The 18,196-nt window shown below is 46.4% G+C and overlaps 1 protein-coding gene across 2 annotated transcripts; it reads right to left on the bottom strand.

Annotated features, from left to right (window-relative positions):
- Window positions 1-3,676, bottom strand: COMTD1 (catechol-O-methyltransferase domain containing 1). Of its 2 annotated transcripts, none has more exons than XM_044662798.1 (7): window positions 3,534-3,676; window positions 3,290-3,402; window positions 2,992-3,097; window positions 2,708-2,826; window positions 2,371-2,425; window positions 1,237-1,370; window positions 1-264 (listed from the first exon to the last, which is right to left on the bottom strand). In XM_044662798.1, exons 1-7 carry the CDS (start codon window positions 3,640-3,642, stop codon window positions 115-117), a joined length of 786 nt encoding a protein of 261 aa, XP_044518733.1. In that variant the 5' UTR covers window positions 3,643-3,676; the 3' UTR covers window positions 1-114. The 2 variants fall into 2 exon arrangements, with proteins under 2 accessions (XP_044518733.1, XP_044518732.1); XM_044662797.1 differs by having other exon boundaries at window positions 3,290-3,429; window positions 3,555-3,676.
- Window positions 3,677-18,196: the final 14,520 nt, after the last annotated feature.

Here is an 18,196-nt window from a genome sequence, read left to right as displayed (position 1 = left end):
TTCTTGGGTCCCAATCCTTCCTTTTAATTGTTGTTTTAAAAAACTTTGTCCTGTGAGCTCTTCTCCCAACATAGAATTGCCAGCTTTGCCACCTAGTCTCTCCCTCTAGGTCCCTTAGATCTTAAAAGCCAAAGTGAGGCCATCTCCGAGGGGCAAGAGGCTGATGTGGACCCTGGAGTCCCTTAGGATTTTTTCATTGAGATCTCGAACACACTCAGCAGCGCCCTTCTGTGACTTGTTGAGCACCTCCCCGTTCCATAGGACCTAGGTCAGAAACAAGGGACAAATGAGAAAAAAAGGCTCCATGAGACACTGACAAAGTAAGAATTTAGGGTCTGGACTGACTTGACAAGCATTTATTAAGCCAAAACCATATGCCTAAGCCTTGGAGATATAAACAAAACGAAATGATTTTTAGGATCTGACTGGAACTTTTCAGGAATAGGGATATTTTGGAACGAAACAAAGTGGCCATTTTCATACCCCAAATATCTTCCCTATCCAGTATACTAATATTTTGGTTACCTTTTAGAGGAGCAGGCATGTTCCTCTAACCATTTTTCTGAAAAGTGGGAGATGCAGTAGAATATTATTTTTATTACCAGAATAACAGATCCAGAAAAATGCAAAGAGGTCCTTCAGAAATACATTGTAGCAATAACACTAATAACAAAAAATAGATTAAAAAATAATCCCAATTCTTTTGTAGTGCTAATGTGCTTTATCTTAAGCATCTAGAAACTTTCTAAGACTTTACTGATGAGGTTTGTGACAAAAAAAGGGTCAAGAATCTTTGTTTTAGAAGAAAAGCTGTCTAGCATTGCCATTTTACTTAGTCATACTGCATGAAACATTTTAGGAATTCTGCCTTAAAAAGAACATATACCACATAGCATTGGCTGGTTAGTCCCTGGGAAAGATGGGGTCATTTCTCTTGTTACAAAAGGTAAACAAGGGAGTGGGGTGGGCAATAGCTAAGGCCAGAATTCAGAAGGACTCATTTCCCAAAGCTACATGGGGAGGCCAACATGTATATGGAAAACAAATTTGCCTACAAAGTGTCTATCATTTGATCTGTACGACTTTGTAAAGGGCCACAGACGATAACCCCATTTTACAGATGAGCAAATGGGGTAGGTGTTGAGGTACAAGACCGGACCTCTGGGGGCAGCGCCTGTTCTTTAGCCCCTGCAGTCTTGGTTTCCCAGCCCTCTCCTCCCAAGCCACAACACTCACGTGGCTAATAGCGATGATCCCACCAGAGCGAATGAGCTTCAGACACCGCTCATAGTAAGTGCTACAGTGCTCCTTGTCCGCTTCGATGACCGCCACGTCAAAGGTCCCAGCAGCCCCGCCAGTCAGCAGCTCATCTGCGCGGAGGAGGCAGACTAGTCTACTTGGCCCCTCTTAGTCCCAGTACGCAACCCTGAGCTCCCACAAAGCCCATCATCCCGGGAAGAGGTCCTCTTCCAAGCAATAGTGCGCATGAAGAGCGGTAAGGGCTAGGCCGTGGGGGCTGCCCAGGGTCTCTCCACCTGGCTCTCCAAGCCAAAGCTGCTCATTTCACACACCACCTCTGTAAGGGAAGCAGTGCTAGAGGTTTCTGTCTGCAGATGAACCTCTAAAGTCCAAGGCCTCCCAAAAGACGGGGTACATTGTTCCCTCACAGGTCGCACCCAGGCATGCACGTCTGTCTGTCTGTCTGTCTATCTCGCACACATACACAGAAAAGGCCCCCAGCAGCAGAGCTCCTTCGACAAGCCGTACACGGGACCTACATGCAGGACCAGGGAGTGCCTTCGCAGATGCTGTTGCTAGAGCGGAGCTGCTCCTCCTCTCTAGATTCATGGCTTTTCACGAACCTACTTGGGACCCTCTAGCCTTCTTGCCTGGCTGCCTTGGGAGGGGGGCCCTGCCTTATTTGCAAAGCTGATTGTGCTGCTCCTGTCCATGGTTCCAACCCCTCTAGGCGTGCAGGCTGCGGAGGAGCAAACAGTATGATTAAGACTCCATTCAGGGCCCTCTCCTCAGTCAGACTGGGAGGTCCCCAATGGGTTTCCCGAGGGTAGGAATTTCCTCTTGTCCCAGAAATCTGGGGTTTCCCGATGAGTCTCTTTCCCATGAGTAGGAAATCTTGGCTGACAGAGCCCTGTGTCCTTTGTCCTCTGACTCATCCTTCCCAGGTCAGCTCAGCACACCTAAGGGTGTGATCTGCTTCCTGGTTCCTCCCTCTCCCCTGTCTGAGGCCCCCCAGGCAGCCTTGCTCCTAAATCCAGTGCTGGACAGGCCCCTCCGCTCCTGGCTAGCTCCCCTACGGGGCTCTGACTCCTGCCACCTTTGGCTAGGAAACCAAGTAGCCCATGTACTTACCGAGGGTCTGCAGGGCTGGCTTCAACCGCAGGTCAATCTTCTGCTCCTCCCCTGCCTGAAAGCATGGAGAAATGAGCCCAGACCCTTCCTCCCCTGGGGGGGCACTTAATGGGCTGCCTGAGCCTGACCACTGCCTTTTCCAAGTGAAGCTGGGTTCTTACATGGAGGCAAAAGAAAGGCCCCGGGCTGGTTGGAGAGGCCACCTGCCCTAGTGGACCCCAGCATCTACAATCCACACCTTTCTGCTTTACACACCTCCGCTTTACTCCTGTCCATAGTTCTGCTAAGGCTCAGATTCTGAACATATCCAGAGTGGAGGGCCAGGCCCATCACTCACCTCTCTCCAGAAGCGTCTTCCCAGCTCCGTGGGAGCAGCAGCACTTTCACAGGCTACCACCTGCCCAGTGGCAGGCAATGCTAGGGCCAAACTCAGGGCGGTATAGCCTGTAAAGGAGCCTGGGGGACACACAGGCACTGTGAGGTGCAGGGGAGGGCAAGGGAGGAGGAGCCTGATAACCCGAGGGGACCACAAGAAATCAGCGGGCAGTGAGGGGCCGGGATGGGGGAGAGGGGAAATGGACTTCGGCACGCTTCCCCCAGGCCCCCCAGGTACTCGCTCACCGATATCCAGAGCCTTCTGGGCTTTGATGAGCCGGGCTAGGTTAGCCAGCAGCTGGGCCTGCTCACAGGTCATCATGGAATCCCCCAGTGGCTGCTCCAGGGTGAGCTGGGGAGAGGATGTGGGGGGAGAAGTGAATGGGAGAGACTCCCCCAAGCCACAGCTCATCTCCTTCCTTTCCTCCCCAAGCTCTGGGGCAGGATCTTGAAGGCATTCAAACAGGGACGCAAGCGAGCCCCCTCTTCCCCTTCCATTTCTCCCTCCCCCTCCGGAGGGGAATGGTGACCCTTCCCAGCTTACCTTCCGAAGGCTGCGCAGCGCCGGGTGCTCCCGCATGGAGCGGCTCAGCAAGTACTGCCACAGGGGGTCGTCTTCTGGGGGCAGGAGCCGTCGCCTCTGCTGCTGTTGGGAGGCTGGCTGCCACCGAAGGACCCCTCTCCCTGCGGGCAGGGGACAGGACGCTCAGCTCGCGGCACCCCTCTTTCCCCTCCCCCCTCCCTTTCACAGGGCGCATGTGGGGCACACACCACAGCCCCGGCCCGGCGGGGAAGCCTGGGGAGCTCACCGAGGAAGACTCCGGTCACGAAGGCCGCTCCCACCACGGCAGTGCCCACGGCCAGCTCCGCGGACCAGGAGAATCGCGGGAGGGACATGGTTCTAGGTTCCAGGGCCCTAAGGGTCAACAAGGGCAGCTCTAGGCCTGAGCCGGTCGAGAGAGGCGGGGGCGGAGACGGGGCGGGGCCACAGGGCGGGGCGGTACATGTAGGTGGGGCTATAGGCGGGCTCTCCACGGCTGACTTGGCCTTCAGCGGCCAAGCCACGGCCTTTGGAGCCATCTCGTGGCCGCACTTTGGAACTGCACGAACTCTGGCGGTCGTTTCAGAGGGATAGGGAGGAGAATGATCTGCTCTCTCCACCCGCCGCTTGTGAACTCGTTTCTCCGTGGAGAGCGCCGCGGAGAGGCGGGTTAGGGGTAATGTGGGTGCGATGAAAACATCCATGGTCTTGGAGGCACCTAGGCTCAAATCCTACCTCCATCACTTACTAGGTCAGCTGAATCTCAGTTTCTCCGGTTGTAAAATGACGGGGTTGGACTAGATGACCCTTACGCGCCCTTCCAGCTCTAAATCTATGATCCCTTCTGCAGAAAGCCAGGAATAAATGAGACTCAGGGATAAAACAAGATTGTGGTCAACTTTAGCCACCAACACTCCCTTATTGCACCCCCTCTCCTCAAACCGGCCAACCACAGGCTCGGCTGAGTTTGGGCTTTCCAAGTAGTTTGTCCCAAGGATCCAAGACAATTTCGAAGGACTTTGCCAAGAAAGAACTGATGGAGTCCGAGCGCAGATCAAAGTACCACCCAACCTGTGAAACCCTACAGGGAAGGACAGGGAGAATTCGGAACTTTAAAAAGGAATGTTAAAAATGGTTTTTACATGTAATTGGAAAATAACAAAATATTAAAAGAAAGAAAGCCAAGTAATTGGTACCATTCGAGGGGTGAGGTCCGCAGCTCCATATCTCTTAACCAGGTCAGACTTCCAGGGATGACCCATGCGCTTTCCTGAAGTCCCCTCTAAAACTCTTCCGAGACAGAATCGGGGCTATGCTGCCACCTGGCGGCCCGTCTGCTAATCGCACCCAGATGGCATTGAACTATCTCAAGATGGACTATCTCACATCCTTTCCTAGCAACCAACCCGGACAGACTGCTCTGTGTCCTTGATCTCGATGGGGAGGGAGCTGGAGGGTGGGGGGAAGAGATAAGAGGAGAAGAAGGAGGCCCAAGAGACCAAGGTGGAGCAGCTGCCACACCACAACCCCCTACTCCATTCACTAATGTATACCTCCCTTTATTGGGGATGAATGAGATCCAGGCACAGAGAGTATGAATGGGGTACTCCTTCCTGCCCCAGGAGGACATTATTTTTATTCTCACATCCCCAGAGTTGGATGATAAAGTATTGTGTGAGAGGAACAGAAAAGCCAGGTTGTCCAGTCTGTGTGTGTGTGGAAATAGAGTATGATAAGCCTTGGAAAGGTAGGTTCAAGTCAGCTTAGGAAAGGGCTTTAGGTGCCAAATAGGGGTTGTTTTTGATCTTAGTAGAATAGGGAGCCATGAGAATTTATAGAGAAGGGGAGTGACTCAGTCAAACTTTAGTGATTTGGAGATAGAAGAGACTTAAAACAGGGGATTTCTTTCTTTCTTTCTTTCTTTCTTTCTTTCTTTCTTTCTTTCTTTCTTTCTTTCTTTCTTTCTTTCTTTCTTTCTTTCTTTCTTTCTTACCTTCCATCTTGGAGTCAATACTGTGTATTGGCTCCAAGGCAGAAGAGTGGTAAGGGTAGGCAAAGGGGGTTAAATGACTTGCTCAGGGTCACACAGCTAGGAAGTGTCTGAGGCCAGATTTGAACCTAGGACCTCCCATCTCTAGGCCTGGCTCTCAATCCACTGAGCTACCCAGCTGCCCCTTCTTTCTTTTTTTTAAAGGAGTTTTGCTTCCAATCAATTGATAGATATGTATTAACTTCTTACTCTGTGTCTGGCACTGTGCTAAGTGGAAAAAGAGGAAAAAGACAGTTCCTGCCCTCAAGGATCTTACAATCTGTTTACTGGAGGAAATAACACACAAACAAGCAAACTATATACAGACAAATTGGAAATAATTAAAAGAGGGAAGGCATTGGGATTAAGAGGGGTTAGGGAAAACTTCCTCTAGAAAGGTGGGATTTTAGTTGGGACTTAAAGGAAGCCAGGAAAGTCAGTAGTTAGAGCAGAAGAAGCAGAGAGTTCCAGGCAAAGGGGACCGCCAGAGAAAATGGCCAAAACTGAGAAGGGGGGGTCATGGAACAGCCAGGAGGCTAGTGTTACTAGACTGAAGAGGAGGAAGATGTAAGAGGACTGCAAAGGAAGATGGGGACTTTGAAAGGGAGGAGGCATATAACTTCTTATGGATGCTATGGATCCATATGTTATGGATATGATAAGGTAAAGTGAATTGTTTTTATTTTTTTAAGGATGGGGCATTTTTGTAGGTAACAAGGAGAGAGCCAACAGATGGGGAGAGATTGACAATTAGAAGGAGAAGGGTGATTGTAGGGGCAATTCACCAGAGGAGGCAAAAGGGGCTGGGAGTCAAACATATAAACAGGGAGGTTTAACAAACTATTTAACTGTTGCATGAATGAATGAATGAATGCATGAACTAAATGAGCTACTTTATAACAGGCTGGGGCTATGTAACTATCAGCTACTTGTTACTGCTTTAATGATTTTTGTTTTTTGTTTTTTCCCCATCTCCTTTCCTGTAGGGGTGTCATATGCAGAGCCCACCCTCATTCCTCCCTTTACACCAGGGGTTCTTAACCTGGTTTCAAAGCCATGGATAGAGTTGGGGAGATCTGAAAACCTGGATGGGAAACAAATTACTTCTTCAGTTCAGTATGATTGGTCTCCTTTGGAATCCTATGTAGTTTAGTTTATGCATTTAACCACATGATTCTGAGAAGCGGTTCTTAGCTTTTACAGACAAAAGGGTCCCCAAAGGTGAAGAACTCCTGTTCTGTACCTTTATTTGGGTCCTTCTCTTCTCCCATGCTCTGCTCAGTCCTTCTCCCCCATCTGCCAACCATCTTGGGCAAACTGGGATAAAAAATTCAGGCTAGCAGAATTGAGAGAGATATTAATGCCCAGCAAGTCTAACCTATTCTTTTTTTTAAACCTTTACCTTCTGTCTTAGAATCAATACCAAGTATGGGTTCCAAGACAGAAGAGAGGTAAGGGCTAGGCAATGGGGATTAAGTGACATACCCAGGGTCATACAGCTAGGAAGTATTTGAGACCAGATTTGAACCCAGGACCTCCCATCTCTAGGCCTGGCTCTCAATCCACTGAGTCACCCAGCTGCCCCTTCTTTATTTTTACAAAGGAGGAAACTGAGACCTAGAAAGACATATGTAGTTGTCCAAGGTCATCTTTACCTTCCTTGACTAGTACAATAAGAATCCTACTACCTCTGCTTGGTTACCTTGCAGGGAAGTTATGCTAAGGAAGTAATCAAAGTGGATATTCTCAGACTTGTATGAAACCCTTGGTCAAGGAAGAGCAAACCTTACAGGCTATGTTTGAGTGAGGATTGTTATCGTTGTTCATTGTTTCAGTACTGTCTGACTTTTTGGGGACCTTTTTGGGGTTTTCTTGGCAGAGATTCTGATATAGCTTGCTATTCCCTTCTCTGGCTCATTTTACAAATGAAGAAACTGAGGCAAATATGGGGAAGTGACATGCCCAGAGTCATACAGCTAGTAAATGAGACTAGATTTGAACTCAGGAAGATGAGTCTTCCTGACTCCAGGCCAGGGTTCTACCCATTGCATCACTCAGCTACCCAAAGTAGAGAATATTAGAGTGTAAATGGGAATTTAGGAGAATGTTGGAAGAGTGATGAGTCAAATGTAATCAATCAGGTTAGAAGCATTTAGTAGGGACTATGGGCCAGGCCCTGTGCTAGGCACTAGGGTTAAAGACAAGATGAAACAGTTCCTGCCCTCAAGAGACTTTCATTCAGTTGGGGGAAGGCAATATCCCCACACATAATTATGCACATAATATATACAAATCAATAAAAGGTGAGGAGGAGGGCATGAGGAGAGCTCCTGTGGCTTCCTCCACTCTCTCTGTCCAAGGTTACTGGCAGCTGGACAGAGAAATGCAAAATGATGACCTTGGACTACAAAAGTCCCCAAGGCACTGCGGAACAACAGAGAGAGGGATAGAGGGAGAGGATTGACTCCCTGCTCATGTATCACCATACACACCTTCCAAATGGAGATTCCAATCACATTGATCTGACCTGTTCTGACTCCCCTACTCAGATATCTTCAATGACTCCCCATGACCTTCATGACAAAATACAAAGCCTTCAGCCTGGCACTTTAAGTTTGATACTACATCGCTCCACCTCCCTTTCTCGTCTTATTTCATAGAACTCCCTTTCATATTCTCTATTCCAATCAAACTGGTCTGTTAGCTGTTTCCTTACAGGACCTTCCATCTTCCACTTCTGTGCCTTGACCCTGGTAGTCCTACATTTCGGGAATACTCTCAATCCTCCCATCTGCCTCTTTGCTTCCTTCAAAGAACAACTGAGCAGGATCACCGAGGCAGCTTGGTGTAGAGGAAGAGGGATGGATTTGGAACACAATCTTCTTACTACCTGTGTAACTGAGGGTCAGAACCTTTCCCCTTTGGACCTCCCCATCCATAGAAAGAGGGGATTGATCTATTTCTGGGGTCCCTTCCGGCTCTGGATCTATGATCCCATGAGTTAAGGGGACTTTTACTTCCATGAGTTGGTTTTTATTTTTTTACTTTTACATGAGTTAAGGGCACTAAGGGAAATAGATACATGGAAAGAAGACAAAAAAAGGAGAGGTATGATGGCAGAGGGGAACCCAACCAGATTGGCCAGCTGGCTGTTTGGGGTGATGGTATTCTCCATCATTCATTGGGTATATAAGCCCTGGTTTAGGAAAACAGGGAAGATACAAGGGAAGAAGTCCCTCTGCTTGCCCTTAAGGATCTTACCAGGGAGACAACATATATACAGAAGACAAGCAGAGAGCAGTTAAAGGCAAGATAAGACAAAATGCTAAAAGAAATGTAATCTTTCAGAAGTGGAGGACTATGGGTATAGACATTGCATAACCTGTTAGACTCAGCTGGTAGGATAGTTTTGCCAAACTGATTTTTTCCCCTCTCTTTCTTCTTTTTTATTTTTTGTTACTAAAGATAGCTTTCCAGGTAGGTGGAAGACATACGTATATGCACACACAGGTATAGAGGTATGCAATACACGCATAGAAATTTAACATAAAATATAGCAGTTAGTAACAATTAAAAAGAAAATGAAAATAACCAAGCGCCACTCTAAGATATAGACAACAGATACGATCAGGAGAGGGAAGGAAGGGTTTGGTATGTCTTTGTGCCCTTAGCACTAAACATCCCTTGGGCTCAGGTGATTAATAAATATTTGTTGACTTGGATGGAATTGAATTAGCAAACTGAGCTCTAATCCTGCCTCAGACACTTACTATGTGAACCTGAGCAAATCACATAACCTCTCTTTGATTCTGGTTCCTCTTCTGTAAAACGGAGACAACGAGAGTGCCTACCTCACAGGTTGGTCAAATGAATGGACCACTGTAGAGTTCTTTCAAATGTCAGAGCACCATATAAATGCCAACCAGGATGATGATCATTAATATTAGCATTAGCAACACACATATTGAGCTTCCCTCACAACCGCCACATGGGACGAATGAGGTAAGCATTATTATCCTTATTTTACAGATGAGAACATTGACGTTCAGTGAGGTTCAGTGACTTGCCCAAGGATCCAAGGGGAATCTTGAATGGAGGTCTTGGGTCTTGAGGTCTCTTTCTGCTACCTCCTCTGAGCAAAGGCTTCTTGGAGAAAGTGGGGCCTGAGGCAGGCCCTGAAGGGTGGGCAGGATTTAAACAGACAAAAGGAAGGGGAAGGGATTGCCATCCCACCATCATCAATGGGTTCTTGTTGAACACTTTCTATGTGTAATTTCTACAACAGGGGAGCACAAAGTGTCTGCCAAGGGCCTGAGAGGGACAGATAAGAAGTGCTAGAGGAAGTCTGGGCAGGGAAAGAGTGATGGGCCTGAACAGGTAGGGAGGGCTGTGCTGGTGAATGTTTAACAACTAGCTCTCCAAGAAAAACAATCGTGCACTTCACACTTGGATGTTTAAGTTGCCTCATGGACATTTTCTCCACCTTTCTAGACAAGCAGAAAAAAACAAATCAATCAAACCCTTTGTAGCATTTGACAAGTTCTGGGGTATTAATACACTAAACATTTAACGACTGGCTCTCCTGAGCTTGTACGAATCGGCTCTAGCACACTCCTGTAGGTATGGGGCAACATGGAGGAGGAAGGACCTCAGTTTGACTTTGAAAGATGAGTAGGAGTTAAATAGGGGGTAAAGATGGGGCTACAGTCTATTATAGGCCGGGAAGACAAGGCAAGTAAAGACATAGAGGTAGAAATGCATATCTCCACTGGGTAAAGAGCCCAACTTGGACGACATAAATGAAAAGAATCAAAGAATGTTAGAACTGGAAGAGACTTTGAGGGAGCATCTAGTTCACCTTCCTTATTTTACAAATGAGGAAACTGAGGCTGAGAGAGAGAGGAAATGACTCCTCCATGATTGTACCAAGCATTAATAGAAGGACTGGACCAAGAGCCCAAATCATTTGCTTCCAAGTCCAGTCCTTGTGGAGAGTGATGGAAGGTAAACATGGATGGGTGGAGGGATGGGGGCCAAATTATCAGAGGGCCTTGAATGCCACGAGCTGGCTTTTCAGCACTTTTCCCTCTAGGCCTCCATCCCCTCCTCTTGGCTCCCTTCCTCACCATCTGTTTATGCAGCACGCTCTAGAAAGGTCACTTTTGCCATTGCCCCCACGAGCGAGCGGGGCCCAAGCGGCCCACGTCTGCCAAGGCTTGCTCTGCCTTTGAAATTAATTTTTAATAGAATGAAACTAATGATGTGTTCTGGGGTTCCCAGATTTGAGTAAAACATTAAAACAACACCAAATTGCCTCACTGCTTGAGATTATTGGATTTTCATAGTAATAATATAATCTTCTACTAATGGTCTTCCAAGAGGGAGTGTGTATGAGAGCAGAAAAGCAGGCTCTCCAGTTAAAGGGCCAAACATCCCCATGTTGGGGGTCCCTACAAGATAGGAAGATGACTCCTTGGGTTTTGCACACAGAACGTTGTTCTGAGACCCCTACCTCGCATTTGGTACCAACCTGTTGCGGTAAGGCATGCGAGACTTATTTCTATTTTATATGTGAGAGTAGCTTTGCAAAGGGCTTATTTAGGGTCCCAGGGCTAGGAAGTGCTCAAACCAGGACTTTCCCAGTAGACATTGTAGCTTTATTTTTTCTTTTCTTTTTTAAAAAGCAGAATCAGAGAGGAAAGGGACCTTAGACACCATTTAATTCAACCTGTCCATTTCATAGAAGAGGAGAGTGAGGCTGAGAGGGTTAAATAACTTGCCCAAGATCACACAGAAATTGAGGTGCAAAGTTAGGATTTGAACTCCTCCCATCCCATTACCCCACACTGTCTCTGTGATCAAACACATTGATTGTTGTTTTTCCGTCATTTTCGGTTGTGTTTGACTCTCTATGACTCCAATTTAGGGTTTTCTTGGTAAAGACACTAGAGTGGTTTGCCATTTCCTTCTCCAGCTCATTTTACAGATGAGGGAAACTGAGGAAAATAAAATTAGGTGATTTATCCAGGGTCACACAGGTAGTGTCTGAGGATAGATCTTCCTGCACTCTACTGTGCTGTCTAGCTTCTCCTGATCCTACATATTCTAAGATGAAATTAGACTCCTGCTCTTGACTTAAGGCATGTGTGCAGGTGTACACACAGTGGCTGAGGATGCCTGGATTTCCAGTCAGAGGAATCTTCCCTCAGCTCTTTACTCTCTGTGTGAACTTCGATAGACAGGCAAGGCAGTGTGAAGAGGCAATGCTTACTTTGGGGTCCAAGGAGCTCGGTTCCAGTTTAGCCTCTGCCACTACCTGTGAATTGGACACTATACTTCAGTGGGCTTCATTTTCCTCATCTGACGAATGAGAGGGTAGGTCGAGGATGCCTCTGAGGTCCCTTCTAGCTCTAGACCTAAAGGGACCAGGGGGAAAACAACCAACAAATGTGCTGTCTCGGAGAGGAGAAAGTATGTGCGTCCCCAGATCGTCCAAAGCCTGCATTTCTGGCCAAGAATTTTGCTTCAACTTTCTTCCTGGCAATATGACCAACCAGATTTGTTGTTTCTTCCTTGTCCCCATTGGGGAAGAGCTCAACCAGAGAAGGGGATGTGGGGGAACCTTATGGGAGATTGAAGGACTTGGATAATTCACAAACCAGTTAATGAAGAGTTGGCTGGAGATTGTAGGGAAAGCCAAATGGCTCCTCAGGTTATCAGGTGTCATAAACTATGAGTTATTGCCAAATATCTGGTATCCTGGGCTATGGAGCCCAGCTTCTTTCCCCTGGAGGTCCCTCGTCATTCTCTCCTTTCCCCTCCTCACATCTCCAAATCAGCCTGGGAAAATAACTACTGGTCCTCCCATCAACGATCTTCCACCATTTCTGCCCCTTCCTTCCTAACCCCCATCACCGAGCGGAAGGAAATCCCATATACAAAGACCACACGCACACCGGTGCTCACACATTGGCTCCGAAGAGATCCTGTGTCCTGGGGACACATCTAGCTGTCCAGTAAGCTGGACCAGCTGCCCCAAACCCTAGGTTGGGATCTTCTTTTCCCCACCGGCTGGGCTGTCCGGGATGTGACCCGAGGTGGCTAAATCTGCCCCCCGAGTGTCTATAAAACACCTCCCTCCCATCGCTGCTCTCCCTGTCTGCCCAGACCTCCGACAGGCCCTGCCTCTGGCCAGTGATGGGATGGTGGGTGGGGGGGGGGGGTTGGAGGGAAGAGGGAGGGGGGAAGCAAACGTCACGATATATCCCCGTCAGATTAAAAAACTAATTTGAAAAGATTAATGTATTCCATTCCTGTTAGGCTGGCTCCGATACCTCTGGGCCTACAGCCGCTCTCCCTCCTGATTATTGAATTTTTATGGCCTGGTAATTAATTGCGGATTCCCTGTCTTTGTTCCATTTCTTTTTCTCTGACATTTTAATTCCAACAAAAAGCAGTGGTCTCCATGCAGGCTCTCTCTGGAGATCCTAATGGTCTATAAAACAAAATGACTTATGGACGGGGCACCCACTTCAGCTGGCGAGCGATTGTTGGAAACCTTGCTGATCACGCAAAATTTAATTTTTCCACCTTCCTCCCCTCCCCCTTATTTCTTGTCTATTATACGGCGCGGCCCCGGTGTCTCACTAACAAATGAGAGTAACAGTGTCAGCCTTCTCAGCAGTTACTCTTGCTCCGTGGGCTCTCTTCGAGGAAGGGGAGGGGTACCGTGGAAAAAAAAATGTCTCCTAGCTGGTTTTATCTAATTATAAATGAATAAACGTCTCTGGCCCAACACAGATGACCCGGTTATGGGTACAGGCAGCAGTTAGGGGAGGCGACTCCAACAGATTCCCATTTAAAGAGGGACCCTGGACTCAGCCTCCATCCTTCCTACCCCCACCGCCGTCATCTTTGCCTTCCCTTCCACCTTCTCCAGGGCTCTTTTTGGGTGACTTGGCATCTTCCAATTAGATAACAAAGAACTACATGGATTACAAGGGCAGGAGGGACAGGGCCATAAATAAAATCTCACTCTGCCAGGGCCTGGAAGCAAGGTGCCTAACAAATGAGGCTCCATTGAGCTGCCCAAAAGACAGATTCTCCATCTAATTGGGTCAGCCCGACTGGCTGCCCTGAAAAATAGCTTTCAAATAGTTCAGGCAACTCTGTCTCCCCAGTTCCACCCCTTGCCTCTCTGCCTTTGCCCCCTCCCCACTTCATTCCTTGCCCTGTGGTCCCAGAAGTCTTCCACTAATGGAAGGGTCCTGGTCACAGATGTCATTAGCCATTGTGGCACCTGGGCAGAGTGGCACAAAGTTCACCCTCATTTGAGGTGAGGAGGCAGGACATAGCTCACAGAGGGGGTTCGAGAAAGCAATCCCAGGATATCTTGGCAAGATTGCCTGTAGGGGACTGGGAGGTAGGGTAGGATGAGAGAAAGAGCTCACTCCATCCCTCTACCTGGTAGTTTCTCATTTTAACTAATAATTCTTATAACCAAACATTGAGCTCTGTTCTTTCTGTTCAACCAAAAGATTACAAGTGATTCCAGAACCGTTTACATTCATGGCATCCTGGGACAAAGCACTGATTGCCCTGCCCTAGTTGTGGCCCTGACCTGGGTAAAATTTTAGAATTGGTGCCCTCCAGCCCCGGTCATACAAAAGCCCTCACCTGAAGTACCTCAACAAGATCTTTACTTTTCCAATTCTTGCCCAGAAGTCCTTGCTCTGGGCCTCTTCCCCAAATAGAATTTATTATTCCTCTTAGTTCACTACTTTAAGCTAAAAGATCTTCTTTCCCCCCCACTTCTCTCCATTCTCTATTTCCCGCTCTCCTCACAAGGAGTCCTTAGAGAATCATAGATTTAAGGTTAGAAGAGATCCTCAAGACCCTCTAATGCAATCTTTTCATTTTACAGATGACAAAAATGAGGTCCAGGAGGGGAACTGACTTGCTCAAGGTCACGCATGCATGCACACACACACATATATAGATATATATATTTAAAAAACCCTCATCTTCTGTCTTAGAATCAATACTGTTCTAAGGTAGAAGAGCAGTAAGAGCTAAGAAATAGGGATTAAGTGACTTGCCCAGGGTCACACAGCTAGGAAGTGTCTGAGGTCAGATTTGAACCTAGGATCTCCCATCTCTAGACCTGGCTCTCAATCCACTGAGCCATCTAGTTATCCCCTACCAGTATATTTTAAGAAATGGGACCTTTTTGAGCTTTCATGCGACCAAGAGGTGATATTCTCTTAGTGCTCCGCTGTTGGCAAAGCTGTAAAGCATGATAGTATGAATCCATTTTACAGATGAGAAAACTGAGGCCAAGAAAGATAAAATGACTTAGCTGAGATCACATAGCCATTGAAGGCAGGAGTAGAACCTATGTGATTGGACTCTTAGAACAGATATTTTCCATGAAACAGTCAGTGAAAGCACTTTGAAAGTGAGAAGACCTGGGTTTGAATTTTGCCTTAGATACTTAGTAGCTAGCTATATGATTCTGGATAAGTCACTGGACCTATTTGGACCTGTTTCCTCATCTTTCAAATGGGAGGTGAGGGTGGAGTGGACTCGATTGCCTTTTTGGTCCCATCTAGCTCTGGTCTAGCTACTTCTGATCATCCAGTGAAGGGTGGGTCCAAGAACTTTTCATTTTTAATTTCACTAATTATATTTCTATATAATTGGTTTCATTTGCAATCCTCTGTATTTTATTTTTTGCTTTTAAAAACATGATTCTGAGAAGGGAGTCCATTGGTTTAAAAGGGGTCCAGGACATAGAAGAGACGAAGAAGCCCTGATCCAACCCAGTTGAATCCAATCCAGACTTGAAGCAGTCAACTCCTCAGGCCTTGTTGATGCTCTGATCCTTCAAAAATGACACGTAGATGTTCATCTTCTGCATCATAATTGGTATTTGAACTTTATCCTCCCTCCACCATGGGTTGGCTTGCCTCCATTTTTTTCAGCATGCCATGTTTGTTGGCCACAGTACTGCCCCCCCCCAATTCTTTCTGCTTCTGATACCTTTTTCATTGTCCAGTATCTTCTCCGCATCAAAGAACCACAGAATATCAGGTGGTAAAAACCTTGGTGGGCATCTTGTCCAAACTATACCTTAAAAGGAATTCCCAGTACAACACCCTCAAAGGAGCCTTGAGCCTTTGCTGGAGACCTCCAGGGAGAAGGCACTCATTACTTCCCAATTATCTCCCCACTTGTAAACAAGCTCCAATAATTAGGGAGTTATTCCACCAAGTTTGCACGTGCCTCTTGGAAGCTTCTCCCAAGGCTCCTAGTCCTGCTCTCTGGGCCAAACCAAACAAGGCTGATTGATCTTCTCAAGAAGATCCCTAAAAACCTCATCTCCTCTAACAAACTTTCCAAGTAGGGTGTTGGGGAAGGGAAATGGAGGGAAGGGAAGGATGAAAAGCTGCATGGGTACATGGTAGAGAAGAGAGTACAGAGAGCTGGGAGAAAGGGGTCCTCTGTTCTACACCTGCAAGTTGCTGGAGCCAGCTTGTACTGACTGCAAGCTGATTATTAAATTTTCAGTGTAAGAATTTTTACCTCTGAAATTGGCTTATGCTACTGATCGGGGCTTGATTTATTGATTTGTTGGTTGTCTGGACTGAGGAAAATGATGGAGAAAATGTTAATAATGCAGACTAAATTTAAAAAAGGTGTTGTGTGTACAATTTTCTCCCCAGAGAAAGCTGGTTGTTGCTAAACATTTACCAATACTCCACTGCCTTGAAGGTTCTTCCCAGTCTAGTGTCGGGGATTTCACTTTTTCCTTTGTTAAAATGAAAGCCTTGGAAGAAATGATTTTTAAAGTCCTTTACAGCCTTAAATCGATATTCTTCTGACCCTGTGATCTAGGGAATGTCTTCTTTCCTCCCATTCAAAACACCTCCCCTTCCACCTTTAATATGCCTGATAAAACCTGCCTATTTGCAGATAGGTCATTCTGGCTTATAGAGAAATCCATTTCGGATCATTCAGAATCTTTAGGACAATTAGCTCTGATTTGAGCCAAGAGAAGTTTCAAACCTTTGTTCCAAAGAGAATGGAATGTGAGCTGCTGTCATTCTCTGTCTTGTAGTCAGTCATCAAACGGAGTTCCCCAATGCTGCCATCCCTTTATTTATGATGCTTACTTAGTACAAATCAGAAGACGGTTGGCATTTGTATTACTATCTCTCCTCTTCAACCCCTCCTTCCAATCGTGCTGATCCTGTGGTTGAATTTGGGTGGCCCTGGATGAAGTCCTTTGTTTGGGCAGGCCTATTATCTATCCAGGTGTAGACAGATGAGTGTATCATGGGGTGATGCCACCCCTTCTGGGGATTTATGGGTTTTTTTTTTTTGCAAGTTACCTTTGTCTTGTGCATCTTCTTCATATTCGAGTCTCAGATTCTTTGAGGTTATGTCTATGTCACTCATTCAGGTGTAGAGGTGTGTGTGTGTGTGTGTGTGTGTGTGTGTGTGTGTGTGTGTGTGAGAGAGAGAGAGAGAGACAGACAGACAGACAGACAGACAGACAGACAGAGACAGAAAAAGAGCTCAAGGCAAAGAGACAGATGCCTTGTTTAGCATCTCAGAGCTGGAGGGGACCTCAAAGACCATCTAGTCTAATCTATTTTCCTGATCAGGAATCGATTCTCTCACCTGGATAGGGCTAGAGACTAGACCTGTGCTTTCATTTATTGAGAACCTCCAGTTGAGGAAATTCTTCCTATCAATGCAGGTTGGCACCTTCTTTACAGTATATAGTGTTAGAGAGTTACCTAGAATAAGGAGAAGTTATGTAATTTGTCCAGTATCACATAAGCAGTGTTAGAAGTTGAGACTGCAACCTAGGTCTTCCAGATCAGCTAGCTATTGGTCATTCTCTTTTTGTGTGAACATTCAAAGTAGGAGTCTTCTCTTCAGCACTTAGTACAGTGCCTGGCACATAGTGGAAGCTTAATAAAAATTTATTGACTGATCGTGTTCCAGACCTATTTCAGGATTAGGATTGCCACTGACCCATTCTTAACTATACTGTATGTCTAAGCCTTGGGACTGGGTATGAGGACAGGCACAGACTCTTGTCCTCCCATTGTTACCCCAAACTTCATCTCTTCCTCTGTAGCTTCAGGTAATCACATTTCCAAACAAATGTCCCCTGCACCCCCCCCCCCGTTTTAGGTCCTAAAGACTGGGGAATTGGGGTTGATTTTCAAGATGCCATCATTCACCCCAATATCCTCCTGGTTTCAGAGAAACCTGAGAAAACTTGCATAAACTGATGCAATGTGAAGGAAATAGAATCAGAAAGAAAATGTATTTAATCACAACTGCATTATAAGGAAAAACAACTTGAAACAACTGAAGCTCTCTTATTAATGTAATGATCAACTGTGATTCCTGACGGAGAAGTGATAGATTCAACAAGCAGAATGAAACATCGATTTTTGGGCACTGAAAATGTGGGAATTTATTTTGTTTTACTGTACACATTTTTTAAGAACAAGGATGTTGTTGTTTATGGGGGAGGGTTCCCCCCTTAAGTGAAGGAGTCAAGAGGGAAAGAAAACAAATATTAATTAATTGAAAAAAGCCCAAATATGATTACTTCCCCTCCCCAACTCCTGGATTTCTTCACATGAGTATATCTTCTTAATATACAATATTACCCTATTCCTCACCTCCTTTTCTCTCTACTGTTTCTTTTGAACAAGGTATAACCATCCAGAGCCACAGTTCAGTCATGGATTTCACTCCTACTAAGTCCCAGTGATATATACAAGGTTAGATTTGCTCCTTTGCTTAAGAACTTTAGTGTCTCTTTTTTTGAGAGTAGAGGAGGAATTGGGCATTCA

Source organism: Gracilinanus agilis, chromosome 2, assembly GCF_016433145.1.
Source record: "Gracilinanus agilis isolate LMUSP501 chromosome 2, AgileGrace, whole genome shotgun sequence".
Lineage (NCBI taxonomy): Eukaryota > Metazoa > Chordata > Mammalia > Didelphimorphia > Didelphidae > Gracilinanus > Gracilinanus agilis.
Note: the sequence above shows the minus strand (reverse complement) of the source record. Positions and strands in the feature narration are given on the sequence as shown.

Bases quoted from the DNA above. Each gene is read 5' to 3' on its own strand.
- COMTD1 (XM_044662797.1), bottom strand. From the start codon at position 3,642: ATGTCCCTCCCGCGATTCTCCTGGTCCGCGGAGCTGGCCGTGGGCACT. The intron at 3,430-3,554 runs GTGAGCTCCCCA...CCCTGCCCGCAG, and splicing joins CGTGACCGGAGTCTTCCTCG to GGAGAGGGGTCCTTCGGTGG. The intron at 265-1,236 runs GTGAGTGTTGTG...TTTCTGACCTAG, and splicing joins GGATCATCGCTATTAGCCAC to GTCCTATGGAACGGGGAGGT.